Consider the following 25,373-nt stretch of genomic DNA (forward strand, 5'->3'; position numbering starts at 1 on the left):
CGAACAAATGACGTAGATTGGTTGTTGTATCGGTTGACTTGTGAATAAACCTGCAGGTCAAAATGCGATCGTGCCGTGGAGGGAACTGATCCGTGGTTTTTTTTTGGTGCAGAGTTGCACACTACTCTCATCCCCCCCTCCCCAAAAAAAAGCGCAATAATCCTTGTGAACCAACGTGCGTCCCACGTGGTAAACCACGGACCTAACACCCACCATCGGACCACCATTGTGCGGACAAAAGATTGATTAAGGATAACGCCGCGCGGCACGTCAGAAACGGCGACCCATCGTCGTTTCCCCCGGGGGGCCCGATCGCGCAACCATGGCCGTAGCGCACACGACGGCCGTCGGTTTGGTGGGAGCAAATTTATTCATCACCATCAATCGCATCATACTCGGTTCGTTCAGCAACATTGCGATCGGCATCGGGACCTGCTACTTTCTTGCCCCGACCGGGCCCGTGCACGGTGCCATCCGGCTGACCCAGCGCAACAACCATGCGAACATATCGGAACTGCTCGACAACTTGCTGCGCGGCTACGACAATAGCATTCGACCCGACTTTGGAGGTAAGCGTCCGATTGAGAGAGTGTTTCCCTTTTTGCAGGCGCAAGATGACAGCACCGATTCCCCGCGAGGGGCAAAGATTTAGCGGAAATGCTATCAAAATGTTAATCATGTCCATTGGACTACGGTGGGACCACCGTAATCCATCGATGATGTTTTCTGGCCGAACGACAAAACCGATTCCGATTTCCAGCCAGAAAAGCCTCCCGGACGTTGGAACAGGCCTCAAAGGAATATTTACGCGCGGAAAACCTTCCAAACCACCCAAAAAAACCCCTCCAGAGCTTTTCATCCATCAATATTCATTACCGTTGGTGGTGGGCTCTGCGTTGGAATCTCACGCTTGACAGACGATTGTCATTAACCGGCGGTGGCTTGCGAGACCGGTTCGTCCTTGGCGATTGAATGAGACGAATGGTGCCTAAATACATGATTTACGCTTTCTTCCAATGCCCCGGCGAGCATTTGTGCGATGATGGTTCCAGGCTGTGATTTGAAAACGTCATCAATGCGCAGGCGATATTTCGAAATGGAAATGCATCGGATCAGCTGCCAGGAAATGGTTTGCTAAATGGTGGACCACGGAAGAAACGCTTTTAGACAGCCGTGGCATGCTATTCCCATCGAGATGTAATTACTTAAGGTTTTGTGTTGAATTTTAGCGCCTAAAAGTAGGCTATGGTTAGATGCTGGAACATTGCGTAGTAATTGAGAAAACAGATTGCATAGCTCCAGGCGTGTGTATCGATGAACCAACTAGAGTCACAGTATTGAGAGCTTTTTGTTTATTTGTGTTGTAGGAAAATGTTTGCCAAACGTATGTCTTTGACAAAGTCTTCAACTACTTTAAACTAGACTGAACGGGTTTTCCACTAGACTAAATGAATAAAACAGCTACAAAGTGATTTTAATAAGGAGTTGAGAATCATATGAATAAGAATCAAGTTAGGAGTGAACATTTATATTCATTTCTTTCACATTGAACCTTTAAAGACTTCTAAATGTGTTTATCACAAGGATTTATCTATCTTTAATAAGATAGAACCAATATCACATCGAATCTGAATCAATCATCTGATCATTGAGTAAATCAACGAAACCAGGAAATGACTGACTAAAAGTAGCTTTTCATGAAAAATAGCCAAAGAAAATTAGGAGAAATTAACTAATTTTAATAGTTAGGCAAGTTTTGTAATGCGGTTTGCATACTTCTATTGGCAAATGTGTTTCTATATCACGGATTTTTTTATTTAAAGGTTGGAAAAATTTTTAACAACTTGGTATCAGTTTTAGGATTTATTATCGCTTAGATTTGAAGAGAAAATGTTAAAACTGCTTCCTAGTGATACAGCTAAACAGTAATCTTATAACTAGTGATTGCATACCTTTAGGCGCAGAAACGTTTAAATCATTTAGGAATGGAAATTAATCAAGCGAAGTAATATGCTTAAGAAAATTTGAAAGTTAGTTCATTTAGACAGGAATAGCAATATCAATCGAATCGAATCGAAGGTAAATGTGTTCTGGAGATTCGCTGAATTTTCTGGTTCTGGTTCGTAATGCTGCTAACCATTAGTCAATGTTTTAGCCATTTTTTCTAAAGTCCGGTTATTTATAGAGATGATCTTTAGTCTATTTGACCCGTATCAATAGGATGGCAGTGTTGTTATAACCAGCTATTAGCAAACAGCTATTAAAGTAATACTTTGCATACTCATAGGCGCTCTCACTTGTTAGTGCTCGATGATTGTACTGAGTCACATAATATCTAATTTAATCGTTGCTTATCAAAAGGCTAAAATGTCGAAAATAAATCATGGTTGGAAATGGTCTCCATCCCAAAGCTAACTAGCGACCAGTTCATAAATCACACACTCGTTTAAATGAACGTCGGCACTGGGCAGGAAACTTAGCAACGATCAACTTATTTGGTTGGCTTATTAATTGTGTCATTAGCAAGAGCCCGCTCCTGAGCAAAGCCCCGTGACGGGAAAGTATTTTGGTTACAAATTAGTTTCCCCCTTCGCAACCGATCAAATCAATCACAACGCCCATGGAACGCACTCACTGGGTCCTAAGAACCGTAATCCTGCCAATATAACTTTGTATCGTGCTGCTGACACCAAATGGCTGCGTACCTGTGCGGAGGCCAGCTGCGTGTTTACGGGGAGGAAGTAGATCAGCGCCATCACGTTCACCGCGATAAGCTGTTGCAGATGAATGACTTATTAACTTTCATCATATTGTATCTTGACTGCTTCCGTTTTTACCTTTCACGCAGGACCACCGGCAGTCATCGAGGTGGATATTATGGTGCGCAGCATGGGGCCAATCTCCGAGGTGGATATGGTAAGTGATAACCGATCATTTATTGCTGGTGTACTTATTGACCGGTCCGGAAGTGGCCGTGACTGTGAGGCTCCTTCTTTGTAAAGCGCGGGCAAGAATTGTGTCAGGAATTCCGCTTCTTCCATCGTCGTTATTGAACCAAGAAGCAAACACAAATTCACTTCAATGATGAAGGTGAAAACGGACTAACAAAACAAGCGGGAAAAAAGTAATCGCCCTTCCACACACACACCAACTCGAGATGAATGATGAACGGTTCGGTTTGGTTTTCGTGGAAAATGAGGAAAAGTTTCAGCACGTGAAGCTCCCACCCCGCAACTGGTCGCGACGCTATGAAAAACGATGATGATGCTGTTTTCCTACGGCATTTAGCACGGACGTGTGTTACGCGCGTTGATTAAACGTTTCGTTTGCGTCGTCCTATTGCCCTTTCGGTTGGGATGAAGTTGTTGCAACCGAAGAGAAGGACACAGGAACGCAGTGCCGGGTCGGGAAAAAAACCACATGAAAGAGGAATCGGGGAAACAGAGAACGGATCAGCATTGGAAAAAGGATTGTTAGTTGTCTAACCGAGGGAAAGAAAAACCTTTCGGGAAGATCCGCAGGGGTTTGGAAAAGTCGGGCTTTTCGGGACCCTTTTCGCGTTTGTGGTCAGTGGTTCAACGTACCGTGTGCCACTTTAAAATCGCTTTCGGTTTGTTATGGTCTGCTTTATTTGTTTACTTAGTTGCTTATTTGAGTCTTGTTTCTCCATTCCGTTTTATACTGTTCTCTTTTGCTTTATTTTTAAGCTTAAGATTAAAGTTGACGATTTTTCTATTGCCATTATCTCTTCCGTTTGCTTTTGTTACTAAACTTCCTCGTCATTTTCGTTCTAAGCAGCACCGTGCATTAATTCTAACGGCATGCGATGGATGCGACTGGGTGAAAAATTGCCCCATAAAGCGGCACAAGTTTCAGTATCAAATAACAAGCTAACCTTCATCTGCATAGTTGCCGCCATAGTTCGGTGCAAGTTCGTGGCAGGAACGAAACTTTCTTTTGAGAGTTTACTCGCCACATAGTTGTGGATGCCTTTCTTTCCACCCTTCCCGGTTCACGTCTTTTTGTTTGTAACCTTTTTTTTGCCCTACACATGGCAACGGATGCTGTTACCAGGCACGGCACATTGTAATCAACAATGTGTAACATAACGTCTCCACCGGAATGCTTTCACCTGTAGTGGAGTGAAAGGTGAGGCGAGAAAAAGCAAAAACCTTCCCCCCCCCGCATTGTTGTGCAGCAGGTTATAAAGCCAACGCAGTCGGTGTTTGCAAGATTATTAATATAGTGCTCAAGATGAAGGTGAAAGGAGTTTATCGGAACGTCGCGCGCGGCAAACTCTTTTCCGTCGAATCGTTCAGATTTGGTTTCTTTTCTTTGCGCAAGCACAAGAGAAGATATTGATTTATGCGGTTCTTTTTTTCTTGCGTGTTGGTGGCTATAGCACTTAGCTTGCTTTTTCCCAGTCTGTCTCGCATGTTTGTTGTGTGCAAGTTCAGGTAAACCGACCACGTAGGATGAGCTGCGGATTTATGTCATTGTATGGAGGGATATTTCGCAAAAGCGATATCGCTTACCTTTGTAGTAGATACCTTGTTGTCAATGGCTTCAAAAGCATATTTCTTGATTGATAGTGTATTGATAACGGTTGTGTGAGGTTGATTCTTCTTTTTTTTTTGGTAATATTTGTATACGGGTACAGTGAAAATAGGTTTTATAGTACTGATGGCACATAGAATATATCTACAAGAAATATAATAATAGTAGATAATTGTTTTTTTTTTCCTTTTGTTGCCATTTTCCAATGTCAAGGAATTAAAATGATTAAAAGCAACGAAATTTAACTCCCAGCGCCTAAATGTATGCAATCAGTATACGATAAAGTGTTAACGCTAGAATACCTATTTATTTATTTATTTTTTAATTTAATTTTTTGCGCCTAAATGTATGCAATTCTCTACACGATATAGTGTTAACGCTAGAATATCTATTTATTGTTATGATTGGGAGTTCTAGTGTTAAAACCTGATATTGAAGCTCCAGTCAGTTCAGTCCTTTTCAGGAAACTGTCAATTAAAAAAAACACCATTTTGCATACCTCTAGGCGTACGTTATTAAAACCCACATCAGCGAAAATTCACTGCGCAAAGTAAACCCTACACGCTTAAATACTAAAGCCAACTTTTAAGGATGTCCTTTTGGCACCAAATGGTACTACAATTATGTTACAATTATGGTTTAAGCTGATGCAAGGATAAAAATGCTCACTTCAAATAGATTTTCATTATATTTTACTGAATTGAAGTGCCTTGTAGATGTTGAGGTCTATAAAAAACCTTAAGGGTTGCAGTAAATGATGAAAAACATCTTGAAATCAATTTCCGAAAAGAATTTCCATCTAACGAACTACTGACCAACAGTTCCGACCGACAATTGCTTTTGCAGATTGGCCATTGCAATCCTTCCGAATAATTGTTGTACAGTCGGATGTGTAACAGCATGTGTCGCTCTTCTGAATTATTTTTTCTTCCTTCCTTTCCACAGACGTACTCGATGGATTGCTACTTCCGGCAGTCGTGGGTTGATCGGCGGTTAGCATTCAGCGGCGCCCAGGACACGTTGGCACTCAGCATTTCCATGCTCGGGCGCATCTGGAAGCCGGATACGTACTTCTACAACGGCAAGCAAAGCTATCTGCATACCATCACGACACCGAACAAGTTCGTGCGCCTCTACCAGGACGGGCGCGTGCTTTATTCGAGCCGGTAAGTAAGAGGCACCGACGGAACACCGTGGCCGCGTGCTCCAAGCGCTACGAAGGGAAAAATCTTTACCACACATGAGTCGTTCCAGTGCCGTTCGGTTGCAAAGGGTGCATCGTTGAGGGCAAATGGATTGCTATTAATTTACCTGCCGGTACCAGTTTGAACTAATCGCACAGCTGTTGAGCGTTGTACTAATTGATGAAGTGTGAAGATTTTTCTTCGCACTTGACCCGAACTCCGAGCGTGCGCTGATGGTGGTGGTGAAATTGATCAACCTGCCAGTACGAATCATTGTTTTCGAAGGCTCTAATGGAGTACGGTCTGTTGGAAATATCTTTTGTTTTATAATAACTTAAGAAAAAAAGTTTAAAGAATCAAAGAGGATATTTTTATTATTAGCGTTGAATTTCATTAGAGGGCTAGTGGTGAGGGATGATTGTTATAAATACCCCTAAAGGTATGCAAAAGACGCTTAATAAGGACGGTATTTCGATCAATGAAACGTAATGAATTACCTTTTTTACAGAATTTGCTGAAAAAAAGTTAGTACTTTTGTGTATTAAAAGAAGTAAATTTAATACTTTTTTAATATTATTGTCATTGTACATCATATGATTACACTTGATGCTGTGCAAAGAGCAGATTGCATACCTTTAGGCGCTCGGAACAATTTTAAAGCTTGCTTGTCCATCGTTCGTGTTTATTGTAATCACTAACATTTTTTTTATTTGAATTCCCTTGCAAAGCTTTTATTTTTCCACGTACAGAAAAAAAACTACCATCAACCATACTGTAATGGAACGTAATCATTCAACGCAAAAACACTTCATTATTTGTTCATTTTACAGTATTAATCTTATTAACAGACAATCATAATCTATCAGCATTATCGTCATGCAACCGGGCAGTGATTGATTCAATTTTCTTTTTATGATAAAGAATAAGCACATCATTTTTATTATGTTCCACCAGTACGAACAACAGTAAGCCGGATGAAATATCACAACCAATGTTCGTTTTTCGTCAATTAGCGATACAAACGATGGGAGCTACCGTTTGGTTCACTTTCATCTTTCTCCCGTTCCCGGGTTTATTCGATCCTTTTCGACCAAACGAAAAGTGTTTCCGAGAGCTTTTTTAGGCCCGCACGAGTGGGCACGGGTAGAGAAAATTCATACTCGCAGCTGTGCTGCCTTTTTTTCGCTCTTCTGATCGACAAACGCGGTCGAACGACAAACGCTTCATCGCAAGTGTCAACGGGAAAACCCATCAGTTTTCCATTAATTGACTCTCGACCGTTTCGTGTGGTCTATTTCTCCCTCCGCCCCGAGAATGGTGCCACGAAGGTTGGAGAAAACCCACAGCCAAAACCGGGGGACGCACTTTCATCGGTTCGGATTTCTATTAATGCACTGGTGCGATATCTGAAACGCGTAAAAATGGACAAAATGCGAAAAAGTGTGTGCGTGTGAGCGGGACGGGATGGGTTGCAAAATGGAAACAAAAAAGTCTGCAAACTTGTGTACAGGATATTCGAATAATAAGAGGAGGCACGAAAAAAAAAAACAACGGAAAGCTCATCATCCGAGCGATAGGATATCTTGAATGGCAAGAGGCGGGTGTCACGATACACTCGGGAGCTAATCGAAAAGTAGAGAGAGACACGATGGAAGAAATCGTGATAGGAATAGAAAAGAGCCATCGGTGGCTGTGTGCTGTCCGCACAGGAGCGATAAAGCAAACAGAGAAACAGTATTTGACCAACGCGTTGAAGTGTGTTGCCGCTAACGCAACAACTCGCCAGGGTCGATTAGGCGAAAGATCGCAGTACGAATTCCGTTTCAACTACAATCATTCGTCGATTTGACAAATAGATGAATATGGTCAGAGAATATTTAGTACAAATATCTGTAATTTGTCCAGTTGATTAGCTCACTCCAATGAACGTTTGATATGTTTAAAGCAAATCCTACAATATTTGTATGAATTAAGTTTTCGATCTCCAAAACGCCTAATGTTATGCAATTTACTAACCTTTTTAGCATTTGTTCTGATCATCAGTTTGATGTTTAAAAAAACGTTTCTAATTTTTATTAGCATAATTTGTGTTATTTATTAAGTCAAATAAGGTAATTAAGTCAAGAGCCAATGTAGTAAGTCAAATTAAGTAATAAAATGTAGTGCAATGGCAATCATTTTTCAAACCTTCATTTAAATTTTATTACCTTCTCTTTCGTTCTTTTTTCTACTTTGATCGCAGGCTTTGATCGAATGATAAAAGAAGCAATGCTTTGATTTGTTTAGATTTTTGTTTTACACCTTTTGTGCCTTTTTCAGTATCGAATTGCATTTTTGGTTAAACGTTAAAGCCATTGATAAATTTGAAAGTAGACTATTTGAATTGTTTATAAATTATTGAGTTGAGATAGATTTATGTACAAAGTTTAGGACCATTTTCATAAAAAAAAACATTTGTAAGCTGTCAAAGTGACGTGTCTAATCTTTAAATGTTTTTCTTAGAATTGTGGTTCTGATAATGAAATTATACGTAATGTCAATCTTCATGTCAAAATGCTATGTCCTTGACGAACCTCTTCGGAATTATACAACCTGTTACCTGTATTAATTGAGCTATGCCGTTTTAAGATTAAATCCTTCCACCTTGAAGTATGATCTAGCCCGTTATGCAATTTGTTAGCCAAGCTAGAAGTATTATGGATAAATAAAACGCCTAATGTTATGCAATTTGTCTAACCTTTTTTTATAAATTATCAATGTGATGTAATGAGCTTCGTTTCTAATTATACAACTGATTAGAGCGTTATTGTATTGTGGGAATTATGAAACATTCTGATAAAAAACCACTGTAACGTTTGATAAATTATTGCTGTTCCCGTTCGGTATGATACGCCGTCACCTTCAAAGACATAATCCCCACGGATGTGAACGTTGTCGATGGTCATTTCACATTGGTTAAATGATCGCTTACTTACGCTTGAATCCGGTTCCACTTAAAACCGAGCAACAGCATCCTGTTTCGGTGTATCGAAACCGTCGATCATCGTAACCAGCACCATGCCAGTGTTTGCGTACTCGCCGACGAAGCGAACGAAACGGTTGGCAAATAGCGGGCATCGGGAAAAAGGAAAGAACAAACGACGGCAAAGGCTGGCGAAGCGCAAACCCAATCAAATTCACTCCGGGCGTTTGTTTGCCCGCTGTCGAAGTGCGGATCGGAATTCATCAATAATCGGTAAACTTTCCGCAAGGATGGCTGGTTGTGGTGTTTTGTTTGCCGCATTTGCCGGGGAAAGGAAAATCGGTGGGTGGGGGTGTGAAGGTGCGAAAAACGGTGCTAGACAAATCGTCTCTTGAAGCCGTGGCACGGTGGGACTTATGTCGGTCATCCCGCACAACGCAACTACCGGGAGGAGCGGGCGCTAGTTTTGTATCGCAGCAAGAACGCAACAAGGAGTCACCAGTGCTAGTTACTTTTGACGCGCCACTATTTCCCTTCGGGGTCTGGCCACACGGCACACACTCCGAAGCAGCAGTAGTGTTGGAAAACGGAAAAGCGAACACTGAACTGAAATCGATTGTTTGAGAAAGTTGGTCCGTTGGCGTGATGCTGCTCCTTGCGTTTGTGCGGGGTTCTTTTTCAAACCGCAAATCACGGCTCAACGGAATGGCAACAGTGCTCCATAAATAATCATAAAGTTTGATCGGTCGGCACAAGGGTTACCGGTCGATCTGCAACTGCAATAGCCGTATGGTTCATTAACTTTGTGCTAGCTTTTAAGCGCATATGTATCTGTCCGTTTGGATTCGAGACTCATGTGTGCGGGGAACGTATTGCTGGTCGTACCGCAACATCGAACGAGAGGGTTTCGCTCAACGTGGATAATTAAAAGTAATGCGAAAACGATCATTTTATGTCCTTAGATTGTTAATATGAAAGCATTAATTGTTACAATTACGCTTGATTCCGGTAACAATTTAATACGACTATGCCATCAAAGTACATTCATAAGGTTACTTTGATGCCACAGTGAAGGTAAAGGTAGTATTAATAATATAGTATCAGTTAACGGAAATTGGGACATAATTGGTTTAAAATGTGAAGGTGTTTTGTTTAAGGATTAAAAACAAGAATAATATAAACCATTAACTGGAGCTTATTTAAAGAAAGCAAGTGTTCTTAAATAATCATGCAGATAGGAAGGGATCTTTATTTTAATATAAAATTTTAAGTAAGAGTGTGTTAAATATTTATTTTCCACCAATTCCATTCTTGGTCGATATTTTCCCGATGTATTTTTCCCACTCACTGCATTCCATTAGCTATCGATAGCCAAGTTCGAAACGGCCTTTCGTTTACCACACCAGGTGAGAGAATAGACGCGCACAGTGACCCGGCACGGTTTAAATCCTTCGTTAAATACCGCCAAATTGCATGCGAAACGAGCAGTTTGATCAACCATCTAATGGTTCGCGATTGCCGTCCGGGCTCAGTGCCTTTACCATCGCGAAAGCGAACACTCGCCATAGTTAATATTGCTCCAGGGATTAATTTGGTGGACTGTGTGGGGAATTCAATTTCATTGCCGTGCCTTTTCTTTTGGGGGGGGAAAGGTAGCAAACAGCAGCAGCAATTGGACCTCCAGTGGCTCGGAGGTTGAAGGTCAGACGGTGGGGGTAATGCTGGTACTGCATTTTATAGGCAAGTGGTTTCGTTTGGTTGGGAATGGTTTAATTTTAGTAACGAATAGCCAAATGGAGGCCGACGGTTTGTGCACGCAGTGCCTGTTGAACGTTTGGAACTGGGGTTAATTTAATATTGTTAGCATTCCATAGTACCATTCACAATGAGGCACCTAAAAATTAGCTAGTATGCGTTACTTTGTTATATTCTAAGGATGTTAAAGACTAAATTCCCCTTACATATATAATTATTCTTTAACAATGTTTAATAATTTAATTTAATCAAACTAATTTACACGAGCCTTGGCCGTCATAATGGAATTTAATTAAAAAAAAACAAATAAACTAATTTACAGAACTACTACACTTTGAAACTAGCTTTTAGACCGAGAAACGATATGTATAAAACTATAAAACTAACCTCTGATTACAGCAAATCTAATCAATAAAAAATAATAAAAATCAATATTGTCATTCGAATTGCATATATTTAGGCGTAAAGATTATAGCACAATTCATGTAAATCAGCTACGCAACACGCACAATTCACGTAATTAAATCTATGTGGTGGAATTTTATTAGCTCCTTTTTTGTATAAAACATCAAATAGTTTGATAAGTGTGGCATTTAAAATAACAAAAATAAAACCATAGTCTTTTATTTTATAGCATGCTTCTATGAAATGCATGATTGGTTTCCAAACAAACGGCCATATTGAATAGCATTTATTTAGTTCGCTAAGTACCAACTACTAGAACACTAGTCAAACTCGCGTTTCGCCACACTTCAAGGAAAGGCTTTCTCCACACGTTAATTAAAATGTGTACAAGATCGGTTTCATATTCCGAAAACTCTACCAAAACACCCAAACTCCGTACAGCTCTTCGCTCAAGTGAAGCCAATTTTAAGGCTGTGCTTTTCCCCGAAAAAGTATCTCATCGTATCGTGGAAGAAATTGGCGCTCTCGCGCTTTGTTCATCTGAGACCGTTGTTGTCCTGCTGACAGCGCCCTTAGTACGTTCGGTGTACTATTTCCGGTTCGGGTCCGCTTCTTTCTCCGCTGTTAAATTCTACCAATTGAGTTAATACCTCTCCGCCTTCTTGGGTCCGCTGATTGCGTCTCTTGGGCGGCCGACGTGGCGGCGAGATCTGCACACTGGACCAAATTGGCAATTATCGTTCCATTAGTTCCATTTTGTCCATGCCGTTCCGTCGTCTGGTGCATCCTATTTAAAGCATATTGTGGCATCCTGTCCGCGCCCTTGTTATACGATACTTCGGAATACGAATTGGAAATGTGTGTGTGGTTTTGTGTGGTTAAGATTTTTCCAGTCCCATCGATTCACTCGACTGTGTGATGATTCTGATACAGTGCTTTTTGTTTTTTTGGTTGTCGTTTTGCATCTGTTGTTTATCTGGCATTCCTTTGCAGACTCACCATTAAGGCCGGCTGTCCGATGAACCTGGAGGACTTCCCAATGGATACGCAGCGCTGTCCGCTGAAGTTTGGCTCGTGTAAGTAATGTTTGGCAAATGCTTCTCCTTCCCAAAAACCCACCCATTATTGTATTGTGTTTCGTTGTGCTGCTACACATTTTCCCAACTCGCAACTCCTTGCCGGTGTGGCCGGCTAGTAATATGCCCCCGGAACATCTGTTCACGTTCCCGCGCGTGCTCCCGGGTTGCGGGTGCAATTTGTTTTCAGGCAGATTTAAATCCCAAACCATCGTTCCGGAAAGTTGATCGATTGTGGTTGCGGTCGCACAACACACGGTCCACCGTATTGACGACCTGGCCAATACCTTAAACGGCTTCCAATTCATGTGTGTCACCGATACGCAGGGTGTATAACAAAAAAATAACACACGGATTTTGATTACGTGTCGGTAGCGGTGTGGCGTTGGTTCTCCATTCCATTCCATTAAATTTACGGCATGCTTGTTGCCGTACCTAATGTACGCGAGGATCGTTGAAGCATCTCGGAAACCGCAAGAATCTGCGTTACCTTTGGCAACCGGAAGCCAATAAATCTCACCTCCATCAGTGGAACTCACGGCGCGGTGCGCCCCAACGCAAAAACCCGTTCCGGATGTGGTATGATTTTTCCGGGGGTTTTGTAAACTTTTACTGCACGCTTCATCTCGGAATGCGATCGGACCAGCCCGTGAAAGGTGAAAGGTGAAATGGTGGCAAGGCCCAGAAGGTGACAGCCCCCGAGAAGTGCACAAGTGGTAAGAAAAGTGGAAAAAAACGGAGCAATCGTTCGCCCACCCGCCGGAAGTCGACTGCAACGAACCGGAACGCGTGTGTTCCAATTCGAATAAAATTGTTGTTTTGCAGCGCAGACAAACAAACACATGTGCGAAAACTATCGGATTGCTACAGTGTGAAACCAACGGTGACGTGATTGTGGCGTGCTTGTGGAGAGGTTTGCAAAACTTTTCCACTGCTCACGCTTGAACTTTGTGAATAGTTGTGTGAGTGTTTGTGTGTGTGTATGGCTAGATGCATTTGTGTGTTTTATTGGGCGTATGTGTGTACCGTACACGATTTTGTCTGTGTTCTGGGTTTATTTTGTCGGATGCACTTTCCCATCGCATTTTCACTTAGCAGCAACGGATTCACCGTGTGCAAGCTGCTTAAGGAAGCGATTTGTGAGGGTGAGAAAATGTCCTGGTGAGCAGAGAGACGGAGTGAGATGTTGGCAAACTGTACCCGTTACCGTACGTAATTTACATATCTGCGTGCGAAAGTGTGTGTACTTTACCAACACGACGATTTGCATTGAGTGTATGTTTAATTTGAAGATTTACGAAAGGCCACAGCACAGCTCTGTAAAAAAAAAGTTTGACGTCGTATTTGGGTTTTTAATTTACGTCAATTATTGCTTTTATATGCCTTTCTGTATATCTCATCAGTGGAGTAACGCTGAATTTAAATACGCTTTAAGCGCCTAAATGTATGCATTTGATAGTTTTTGAGCACAGTTAATTAGTGATGGGAACTCCGGAGTGGATTTATGAATCTATTCCGATTCCGAAGCTGACAAACCGAATTCTCAACTCCGTAAAAAATGCTGATTTGGCTCGGACTACTCCGGATTCTGTTCCAGATTTGACTACGGAATAATCTGGTGTTAACACGGAAGTAAACACCGGAGGCGATTATATCGGTATCGAATTCAATATTTGTTTTTTCAGCAATACTCCAACGGCTTACCAACAATTTTTGGTTGAGTTTTACTCAGTTTGCCCTAGGTTTGTTGCAGTTTTTGAAAGATTATGCAGCATTTTCCGTAGACTTTTGCATAGCTTTCCAACAAGGTTCTCACACGCTTTTGAGATGTTTTCTTTATTTTTTTTCTATTATTTTGTGGGTCTGGAAGGAGTTTCCATAGTAAAGAAGTGCAGCATTTTGGGTTCCAGATTTCCTTACTGGTTTTTAATAATTTCCGACTTCCTAACTGGACTCGAAAAGCTTCCTATTGGCATCAGTAATTGACTAAAAATATTTCATTTGTTCGATATCGATCTGCGAGACCTACGACAGAGCAGCATTTTCAATCTGGCAACAGATTTCCCATTGTGCCGCGTCTTGGATCTAGTAGAGTTCCTTGAGGAATAGTAACTGTATCGGACAGAGCAGAACTCTAACACACCCTGAAAGTCCATCAGCTGCAAGTAGATACATCGGGAGATCAACTTCAATCACTTGATGTAAAAGTCGTCTTTATGGAATGCCTTTTTAGTATCTGATAGGACAAGAGTGGTGAAACTATGTAGAGCCTTCTTCTGTACGATACATCCCAATTAATGCTGCTTCGGTTCCGTATTAAATTCGGCTAAGACTCCCAACGTTGAAGACAGTCGTGGATCATCCACTCAAAGAGCTAACGTTATAAGCCTTAACCCATGCTTTCAACACCTGAATAATTTATTCGGTTTACTGAGACATTTTTTTGTCTATAAATTTTGTATTCTAGGCATTAGTAACTTGATAACATTGCCAAGGATTACTAGAAGATTCTTTCATATTCTCCATTCGAAGTATTTCAGGAATGCACGAAGGCACCTAGTCAACAGACAGATCTCTACGGCAGAATCAATCATTATTCTGTCTTTTTTACACAAACCTTTATGGCTCTTCCTTAAAACTGATCAATTGCAATTGAGTTGCATACTTTTAGGCGCATGCACCCATAAGGAGTGCCGTTGGAAACTGATTTGGTAAATTTGGTTTATTAATTGGTGACCATTTATACTATTTAGTTTTTCGTCGTTGATCACAGACGTCTTGGTTTGGTCGTAAATAACTATTGAATTGAAACCGTACAGTACCGTACTTCTAATCTTGTTGTGATCCTAAAATGCGAGTTTCACAAGCAAAACGACCAGCGGCGGATCAAACGGTAGGCGGAGTTGGCGGTCGCCTAGGGCCTCGTCGTGTTGGGGGCCCCAAAAAATTTGTGCCGATTGTGCGATTTTTGAAAATTTTACAACAAAGTTAATTTATAGCAAAAAAATTAATTTACAAGGTAGAAAATTGATCAAAAATATCTTCCTTGGTTATATAAAACATTTGTTTCTATGTGATAAATTAAATGCAGAGAAGAATATCGACTTTGTGACTTTAAAGTATAAACGAAATTGCACCAGGACCAGGACACTAATTTTCCCGTTGGTCGAGAAAAATTTCTTCGAAAACTACCTGTTTCCGATATATAATACCAGGAGAGCATCCACGGAAGAGGTAGCACCTAGTACAGCAATTTTGGTCGAAAACCGCCAAAAGGTATGCAATGTTTAAACACTAACTTTCCCGTTGGTCGTGAAAAATTTCTTCGAAAACTACCAGTTTCCGAATTTAAAGTACCAGGAGAGCATGCACGGAAGAGGTAGCTCCTGGTACTGCGCCGTAAGGTATGCAATGTTTATACACTAACTTTGCAACCAACTTGCAACGCAATGCGCCGTAAGGTATGCAATGTTTATACACTAACTTTGCAACCAACTTGCAACGCAATGCGCCGTAAGGTATGCAATGTTTATACACTAACCTTGCAACCAACTTGCAATGCAAGTTTGGTGCATGCAAGAAACTTGCAGCAAGATGGCGCGCAAGATGGCGCCCAACTTCGTACTTGCATGCAACAAACTTGCATGCAAACTTGCATGCAAGTTTGTATGCAAGGTTGTATGCAAGTTTGCATGCAAGTTTGCATGCAAGTTCTTGTATGCAAGTTCTTGTATGTAAGTTCTTGTATGCAAGTTCTTGTATGCAAGTTCTTGCATGCAAACTTGCATGCAAACTTGCATACAAACTTGCATGCAAACTTGCATGCAAACTTGCATGCAAACTTGCATACAAACTTGCATACAAACTTGCATGCAAGTTTGCATGCAAGAATTTGCTTACAAGAACTTGTATGCAAGTTTGCATGCAAGTTTGTTGCATGCAAGTACGAAGTTGGGCGCCATCTTGCGCGCCATCTTGCTGCAAGTTTCTTGCATGCACCAAACTTGCATTGCAAGTTGGTTGCAAGGTTAGTGTATAAACATTGCATACCTTACGGCGCATTGCGTTGCAAGTTGGTTGCAAAGTTAGTGTATAAACATTGCATACCTTACGGCGCATTGCGTTGCAAGTTGGTTGCAAAGTTAGTGTATAAACATTGCATACCTTACGGCGCAGTACCAGGAGCTACCTCTTCCGTGCATGCTCTCCTGGTACTTTAAATTCGGAAACTGGTAGTTTTCGAAGAAATTTTTCACGACCAACGGGAAAGTTAGTGTTTAAACATTGCATACCTTTTGGCGGTTTTCGACCAAAATTGCTGTACTAGGTGCTACCTCTTCCGTGGATGCTCTCCTGGTATTATACATTCGGAAACTGGTAGTTTTCAAAGAAATTTTTCTCGACCAACGGGAAAGTTAGTGTTTAAACATTGCATACCTTTCTGCGGTTTTCGACCAAAATTGCTGTACTAGGTGCTACCTCTTCCGTGGATGCTCTCCTGGTATCGGAAAGCTGAAAACAGCTGGTTTTGTATGGAATTTCGTACCAGCCGACGGAAAGTTTGAGCGATATAAAGGATGCTTTCCGTTTCATGAGCAAAACAGGTTTCTAAGAAATTTCTCTGATTGTTACCGTGAAGTAAACCGATTGAAAACTGTACCTTGAGCGAAAAATCGTAGCAGGCGCTGGACTAATCAGGAATCGTAAATTTACGTAAATCGTAGAAAATGTGACCCAAGTAGTGGCGTTATGGTTCTCCTTAGCGCATACAAACGTTTATATATAGAGTAGCTTACTAGGCCCGTTTACAGGGCTACGCAACAGAACTCTGAGATGTACGCAAGGGAGCTTTCTTTCCGAGACTTTGCTGGTGTTGTTACATCATGTTTGAAGTACATCTCCCTAACACCGATAATGCCGTAGCAAAATGATGGGCCCCTCTTGAAAAATTCCGCCCTGGGCCTCCAAGGGGATTGATCCTCCACTGAAAACGACATCTTTAAGTGAGCGCCAAAATCACATTTGCTATGCTGTCAGCTGATGGAAAGCCGATTTTTCCTTCCCCTAGCAGACGTCAGTCCATTTTACACTTCTGCTATCTGTCTTTTCCACCACAGCGATTCGTTGCACTGCTTTACAAGCTTTCCGCGTTGCTTTTCATGAATATTCAACGCAAATATCCAATCCCTTAGCTCTGCTGTAACCACAATGCCGACAAGCAAACACTGCCATTGATATGCTTTTGTAAAACTTTCACTGCACTTTTGATGCGATTTGCTCTGCGTTCGTTTGTCTGACGGAGATTTTCGGCGTGCCGAGAAATATATGCTCACTGGCCAGAAAACGCATCCGCATGCACTTTCGCTCGGCCCCGTTTTTGGGGTGCAATATTGACGTTTGGTGTTTGGCGTTGGTGTGTATAGGCGCCATCCAATGCTCGCCGCATAAACTTACGATCTACACAGCTTAATGTCGTTTCTTGCTAAACGACATTTCTCCCACCACCCCTCGGTTGAGCTGTCCCGCTTCTCCACGCATTTCACCACCTCGCGAGACAGTGTGAATGTAGTGATTAGATCTTTAAATGGATTTGCATAGAAATGAAGCGAATAGTGGATTATGAGCGGTCGTCGTCCACGATTTATGCCAGGCGCTTTGTGCCCGGCCGTTACGTCTGCCTACGATGATTAAATTCTTATAAAACGGGTCCAAACAAGCGGAATCAACGTTGCCATTGCTTTCCATCCACGGCCACAGAAGTGCGGCCAGGCTTACGGGTTGGGTCGGGACCGACCAGCATAACTGCTTGGGCTAATTGAATCAAAACGTTCGAATCAAATCCATTGCGCTTGGCGGTGAAGTAACATTCAGACGCGAGCTTTTCATCGGATGCCCGGTGCAAGGATTATATGCATAACAATTGTGCTCTGCTATAATAGGAGCACATCTTAAAGCATTGTTTGCTTGTAGTACGAATGTTAACTATATGCTAAAGAGTGCATAACATATCACGACCTGGTTTTAAAGGTATGAAATAAACAACATCATATTTTTTGTATCGATTACTCCAAAACTTAACAGTTTTACTGACTAAAAATTAAAATATGTTGAAAGATTTTAACCACACCATCAGGAATATCATAGAAAATTTTGCACTAAAATAGAGTATACAGACAGTCCAAGAGATAAGCAGACCGCTATAACCCGGGAAAATTCGCGTAACTCGAATTTCCGCGTAAATCGAATCCTGGTGCAATTTCGTTTATACTTCAAAGTCACAGAGTCAATTTCCTTCTCTGCACTTAATTCATTCCTCGAATCAGGTGGGTTTTAGAAAAATTAGATTAAAATAAGTCAGAAAGAAATTTTGTATACGACAAAAATAGATATTTTAGAACAATTTTTCACCTTTTTGCTTAGATTTTGTGCTATAAACTAACTCATTTGTCAAATTTCCAAAAACCGCGTACAGGAACCGCTTATACCGGGGACTGCCTGTATAGAGATTTTTGAATTAGATTGTTAGGTGTCATTTACATGACATAATCAGCAATGTCTTCCTAGTAACCGCATACCGGTTAATCGATTTCCACGGATAACAGGCCATTTCAGCTTTGTACGTGCAACAATTGCAGATGAAGATGCCTGGTCATTGCTAAAAGCATTCAGATGTTTTTAATATTAGAATTGCTTATTAACAACACTAAATATTTTCCAAGGAGTTTAAACTGCAAAACTTTGTATAGAACAGAACCCTCAACGTATAAACATTCAAAACTATTCTACTAGCTGTCATTTTTACACACACGGATAATCCGTCCTCCGGTTAATCAGGCCCCGGATAATCAACATTAATGTGTTACTTTAATTTTAGAGAATAGTAAACTTCAAACATTTGTATTGCAAAATTAATAAATTTATTCGTGTAGTTAAATCTTATAGCTTTCTTACAGATTAATTCTACAAATAAAATGCATAAAGTTTAGAAGCGAAAACTGCAATCGCAACGCCTAAATGCCAAGTATACAATCGGAATTGGGAACGCCTCATCAAATAGACAACCATTTTTGCTTCTTTTGCTAATTACATTAAAGATGTGCAGCCTAATGAGTAGTTTCGTCCTGACGATTACGTCCGAATTATCCGCCAAATGGGCACGACTAATTACATGGCAGTAGCGTCAGCCCGGGTAGCTTCCTCTACAGACAGCTCGCTGTGATGTCCCTCAAGAGACTGCCACCGGAGCACACTTTTATCTTCCGTTTTCGCTTCCTTTCGTTTCCGGTACACCAGTCGGCTACACCACGAACGATGTCCTGTATCGGTGGAACAGTGGCCGGACGGCCGTTTCCATTGCTGACGACATGAAGCTATCCCAGTTCGATCTGGTCGAATGGCCGGCCGGAAACGTGACGGATCGGGTAGTGCACAACACGGCCAGCGCTGGTGCGACCGTCCTGAACGGGATGAACAACGCCGATCTGGAGCTGGGCCTCGGGCTTGACGGTGGCGTCGGACGCACCTCCACCGGTGGCGACGGCAAGCTGTACATGTGTAAGTATGCGCTGTTGGATAGACACGATAGCACCACGTGTGTGGGTGTTCAGTGGTCAGAAGATGATGCACCTTGGTGAAAACTTTCGGTGTAACATATCCACAAAAACGGGTGGCTGATAAGGCTTTCCCATGGCTTTCACTGCACCATGCATCATCATCTCAAGCTATTTTACATAATTCCATCCAGCTCTTCCACAGCTTACATACACACACGCACACACACATACGTCCCGCCAATCATGGAACGGGATGGAAATTAAATTTTTTAATTACTTTCTCAAAGGAATCTTCATTATGCCAGGCGATGGCTCGATAATGGGTTGTGGATATCGTTGCAGACGAGCTGGAGCGCTCAGTGCGCTCCAAAGGGAATATAATCTAAATTGCCGAACAAATCTTCGCTAAGTGCTGAGGATTATAATCTTTATCTCGTCGGATAAAGTAATGCGGGAAGCTTGGTCGGCAAGTGTTCATGCTGATCACACGGCAGAAACATGTGTTATACTTGCCCGCAATGGAAGATTGGTCATACAGTGTGTGTGATTTTGTTTTCTATGTACGACTTGTGTTTAATTTATTTTTACTTCATTTTACGAAATTAATTTAATTAAAACGAGCATGCCTCATTACGATTTTTAAAGTTTCTAAGCGTTTTAAAAATAACCGCCTAAAAGTATGCAATTTGAATGACATCGATTTCCTTTTAAATTATCATTAATGCTCTTAAACACAATAGGAGAAATAAATAAAGAGCCATAAAACTGACAAATCGTAGTAATTAGATGCAGTTAATGATCTTAAAAATAACTTTTTATTGTACTTTATTTATATAAATAGAATAAATTTGTGTAATACTTCGAATGTATATAATTTGCTTCTCTTACTTTAGTGAAACATTACCAGTGTAGCATTACCATTTGTTGGGCAAATAAAAACCAAGTTGTTTCATACACCGTTGCAATCGTATCAGTGTTTTGCTAGCTTAGCATCATGCTACCCAGCCGCGCGCTTCCTTACGTTCAAGCTCAAGGTTATTATCTTCAACTTCCGGACGGTGATATAATTCAATTCGTTCGTCTCAACGAACGGTGGCATTTTGCTGCTTCCCGTTCGTTGTCTAGCAAATTTTTTTTCTCACTTGTTTTCCAAGAATATCTTTCCCACAGCGTGCCTTTTGCGTAACGCTAAGATAAACAAACCTACAAGAAACCAAACAAAGACAGCAAAAGAAAAAAAATCAAGCCGCTAAAAAACAGCTGATTCCTTCGCTCGGAGAAAGAATTGCCCGCCGTGAGTGGATCAATTTCGCTGTGTAAAAGGATAAATCTCGTTAGGAATCAATTTAGCTTTGTCAAGCGGGAAATGCCACCGCTTTCCTCGTGGGAGGGGAAACGTTTTGCTCTCCGCATTCGCTTCACGGGGTGGTTTTTGTGGCCACGGCAGATTATCGCTACAACTGTGTGGCTGGAATTTGACTGTAGTTCAGCGGGAAAAGTAAAGACGATAGGTGTGGTTACAGGGTATGAAAATGTGTTCAGCGGAGGGAAAATAGTTCGCATGGTTTAGTGAGATGATCGGTGCCCCGAACTTCAGGCTATTTCACTGAGGAACTTTACAAATCGTAAATACAAAGCGCGCTTTAAGAATGCTTCACCTGTTTGAATGAGATGATTTAATCTAGCATTTTAATGCTCTACCTTGCGTCTAGCATAATATTATTCACTTAGTGCTGTTTCGGTTTATTGTAAAGGGAACACATGCTACAAATATGAAATTTAAATTTGGGGATACTTTAATTTTGATTTGTTCTTTAGTTTTTACTCCGATCACCATTGGTATGATTTGAATTCGGTATGATCGTTATCGAGTCGAAGCAATTACACTCACTCCCTGCACTCAGTAAACTTCCAAACACGCAGCATTACAAACCCGTAGCTTCCATCGCTGACATATTTATCTTCTGTTTGTCAACTCTTTTTGTCACTATCTGTGAAATGTATACGGCAGGATGAGTTGAAAATCAAAAACCTCTCAAATAATCACCGCTTATGAGGATTGTGCATGCTCTAAACAAGTGAGTATGATGTTGATGGTGATGATGCTGGTGAACATTGTATTATCCACATCGGACAATTGTTTCCTCGAATCGCTGTGGTTGACATATTCATGCCACTCAAGTGGGGATATTTGAATTAAAAGCCTCGTTAGACCCCGTTGTTCCGAATCGATCGGTATCGTAGACGAATGTGCTCGACGGAGCATACAAAGGGTGAGCTTTAAAAAAAGCATAATGGGAGGAAGACGTGGAAACTGTAGAAATAAATTTTACTCCGAACAACACGTTGGTTGGCTGGTTCGTTACTTGTACGCCGTACTCGGGAACTGTTGGCAAATTTTTGGTTGATTGGTTGGTGAAAAGTGTTTCGTCGAAGTTGTGAAATTCACAGGAAATGCTCATCAACCAAGCGGGAGGAATCGCAACAATCAAGACAGCTAAATAAACATTACAATCGATGATACAATAAATAAATGCTAGCGGAAGAAGTATACAATCAGCACATAGTAGACGTTCATGAAAGCTTTTTTAATGTGGAAAGCTCAATTGGGGTTTCCCCTGCTTTTTTGGTGAAGAAAATTAAATTATTGCAATAGAAAATGAGGACGTTACATAGTGATAAGTAAAGATCTCATAGCAAAATAAACCAAAGTTGATCAATTTGAGCAGTAAACGAACACATTTTACAGTATTATGACGGTTGGTTAAACTTCTCTTCCGTTCGGATGTACCACATGCCAGCATGGCATTAATGCCGTTATCAAAGAGGACGACAAACGGTGTAAAGGTGATTAAAATATCCATCCCGTATGGTGTCTCGGTGGGAATGTTGTTTGAAGGTGACTCACTAGACAGGAGAAAGAATTTGTGTGGAAACGTAGAATACGGAAAGTTTGAGTTAGTATTTTTATAAAGAATTTTGTATTCGACAGTAGGGGTCTCAGGAAAGTACTATCTTCATTATTGGTTATAAAGATTCTAAAATATGTGAATAACAATTGAACCATCATTTGTTGTATACATTTTTCTGTCTAATTCGCTTAATAGCATGCAATAAATCTTCAAAATCTTCCAATGATGCGTCAAGGTGCAAAAAAATCACAATTGAGGTGCAATATACAGATTGCATACATTTAGGCGCATACAATTCAAAAGTCGATTTTAACGGAACTATATCATGCTTTGAAAATTATTTCACTCCAATGCAACAGAATCAAACAGAATAGCCCAAAAGTAATACTGAAATAGTATCACAACTTTGCATCGAGGATTAATAATAGAATAGCTAATCGATTAGTTTATAAGAACCCTTAAATTTTAATATTCTTATTTACTAAACATTGAAGAGAATAAAATTGAAGACTTCCAAAGACTCTTTAAAAAACAGCAGCGAATCTTCGTACATTACCCTATTGCACGTCACTCATCCCTCGCAGATACCCGTACGATTATTACCCGTTTGTATTGACGTAGGAATATTAATACCTTGATAAATAGGGAATCATCTATTCAAATAAGGCACTCGAGCGTCCCCAATAACTAAACACATGTTTACTAGTGAGGGCGCGATGACGCCCTCGCACAACTTCATGGGACGTCGCTGTCGTCCTGATAACAGGGCGACATATTGTTATTCATGTTTCTGGTTTGTAATGCGCCAGGAGTGGGAGAATATTGCTGGGGGAAAGGGGAATTGGATTTGTGGCGAAAGCTGCCAACCAGGATAGCATCATTTTGAAGAAGATTGACTCAAAATTGAGGTTAAATGTGTGGGAGTAAGGGGGAAAACTTTGGGTTGAGAATGCGGCCGAGTACTGATACTGATAAGATGGGTTTGGCGATTGTGATTTACATCATTTCAGCGGAATATTCTATGCTGCTGGTGAGCTTCCATCTACAGCGGCACATGGGCAACTTTCTGATACAAGTGTATGGGCCGTGCGTGTTGCTGGTCGTCCTGTCCTGGGTTTCGTTTTGGTTGAACCGCGAGGCGACGGCTGATCGGTGAGTATCTGCGTGCTGGGTCGCGGATATGTTCAGCTACTTAAAACAGTTCGTTTGTTCCTTTTTTCCCAATCACCTACAGGGTTTCGCTCGGCATTACCACCGTACTGACGATGACGTTCCTGGGTCTGGAGGCACGCACGGATCTTCCGAAGGTGCCCTACCCGACCGCGCTTGACTTCTTCGTGTTCCTTTCGTTTGCGTTCATTTTCGCAACGATCATCCAGTTCGCGATCGTACACTACTTCACCAAGTACGGTTCGGGCGAGTGTTACTTCAGTGTGGACGAGCTGACGTCCAGCTCGGATGAGGACGATAGCGACCGGGAAGTGGCGGGTCGCAATGGACCCGGTTCGTCTGCCACCCAGCATCACTCCATCAACATCGGCCCCTCCACGTCCAGCCGGTGTGTTGGCAAGCGATGCTCAACGATAACCTCCATCAGCGGAGCTCAGGGTAGTGCCTCGACGGATTCGCGTATCATTGAGGTCATACCGCTGTCCGTGTGTTCTTTCCCGCTAACACCCATGCGCAAGACGCCCAAGTCATCCTGGACGGATGTTTCGTGCTTCGGCGGAGGTCCGTGTGGTATCGAAGACCCCGCGAATGAACCACACGCCGAGAGCGGGTCCTCCACGGTAGAGCGGACGGGCACGTTCGGGGCCTCCATTGATACTGCCACTACCTCGTCCTCGTTTACGTCCACACCGACGGCCACCACGTCGCTCGGTGGTAAACATCGACGGCGTTCCGGGACGTCCACAAACCGCTCAGGGACGGTCCAGCATCTTACCATCAATGCTCCGCTGACCGCGTCGGAAATACACGGTGCCAATGGACATCGGACACGCCGGCGCAGGAAACGAGCGCCACGCTTCAATTCGGTCTCCAAGATCGATCGTGCCTCGCGCATCTTCTTCCCACTGCTGTTCCTGGCCATCAATGTGTTCTACTGGTATCTGTATCTGTCACGCAGCGAGCGACTACCACAGCAGCACCACAAGACCGGTTAGAGGGATGGGGGTTTTCCACCCCAAACAGACAAAGAGTTCCGAAGCTGCCGGGCCTTCCTTCCCGGGAAGGTATTAGAAGGATAGAGATGTAAACAAGATAAATACGACGAAACAAAACTAAAAACCAAATAAAGAAAGTAGTGTATTGATCTGTGCCCTCCACAAACAGGCCGCTCAAAGAAGTCGTCAAAGAATTATGTAAGTAGCATCAACATTAAGGAAACGAAACAAATTGAGCAGCAAGCTAGAGCTAACAGTGTTTATAGCATTATGAGTAAGCGAATCAGCCGGTTACGCGTAGTGTAGTGAATGTAAAATTGCTAACAATTGCATGTGCCAATGTCGAAAGTAAAAAACCCAAAACGCTATAAAGGAGGCAGTTAAAGATGCATAACAAAAACTACAGTGAGTATGGACGGTAAACTAAAGAAACGAAACGGTGAGGTAAGCAAAGGAAACCGAGATTAGTTGACAGTTAGAATTCGCGTTGGGACCAGATGCGCTTACTAGAACGAATTGATTAACACGTGGGCGAGTTTTGGGAATTTTTGGCGGGAGGAGCATGATTAGTGAATGCACAGCATCAGTACAGAAAGGCAGGAAGTTTCTGGTCAATTTATCGGGCAATCGCTCCACCGTGGATGGTTTGGCGGATGTGTGTGACGCCGCAGTACAAGTTGATAGCAAAGCAAAACGTTACCACTAGCAGAGATTTATCGTAAATTTAAAACAAATTGCCCATAGTAAACGATGTTGGATGTGTGTCGGAAGTAGTAGAAATAAAACCAATAGTGTTCATTGCGT

The 25,373-nt window shown here is 41.8% G+C and overlaps 1 protein-coding gene across 1 annotated transcript; it reads left to right on the plus strand.

The window, feature by feature from the left end:
• Nucleotides 1–322: 322 nt before the first annotated feature.
• Nucleotides 323–24,569, plus strand: LOC128298815 (gamma-aminobutyric acid receptor alpha-like). Its single transcript, XM_053034617.1, has 7 exons — nucleotides 323–569; nucleotides 2,849–2,916; nucleotides 5,503–5,723; nucleotides 11,857–11,939; nucleotides 19,233–19,493; nucleotides 23,415–23,556; nucleotides 23,639–24,569. Exons 1-7 carry the CDS (start codon nucleotides 323–325, stop codon nucleotides 24,567–24,569), a joined length of 1,953 nt encoding a protein of 650 aa, XP_052890577.1.
• Nucleotides 24,570–25,373: the final 804 nt, after the last annotated feature.

Source organism: Anopheles moucheti, chromosome 2 (assembly GCF_943734755.1).
Source record: "Anopheles moucheti chromosome 2, idAnoMoucSN_F20_07, whole genome shotgun sequence".
In the NCBI taxonomy this organism is placed as follows: Eukaryota; Metazoa; Arthropoda; class Insecta; order Diptera; family Culicidae; genus Anopheles; species Anopheles moucheti.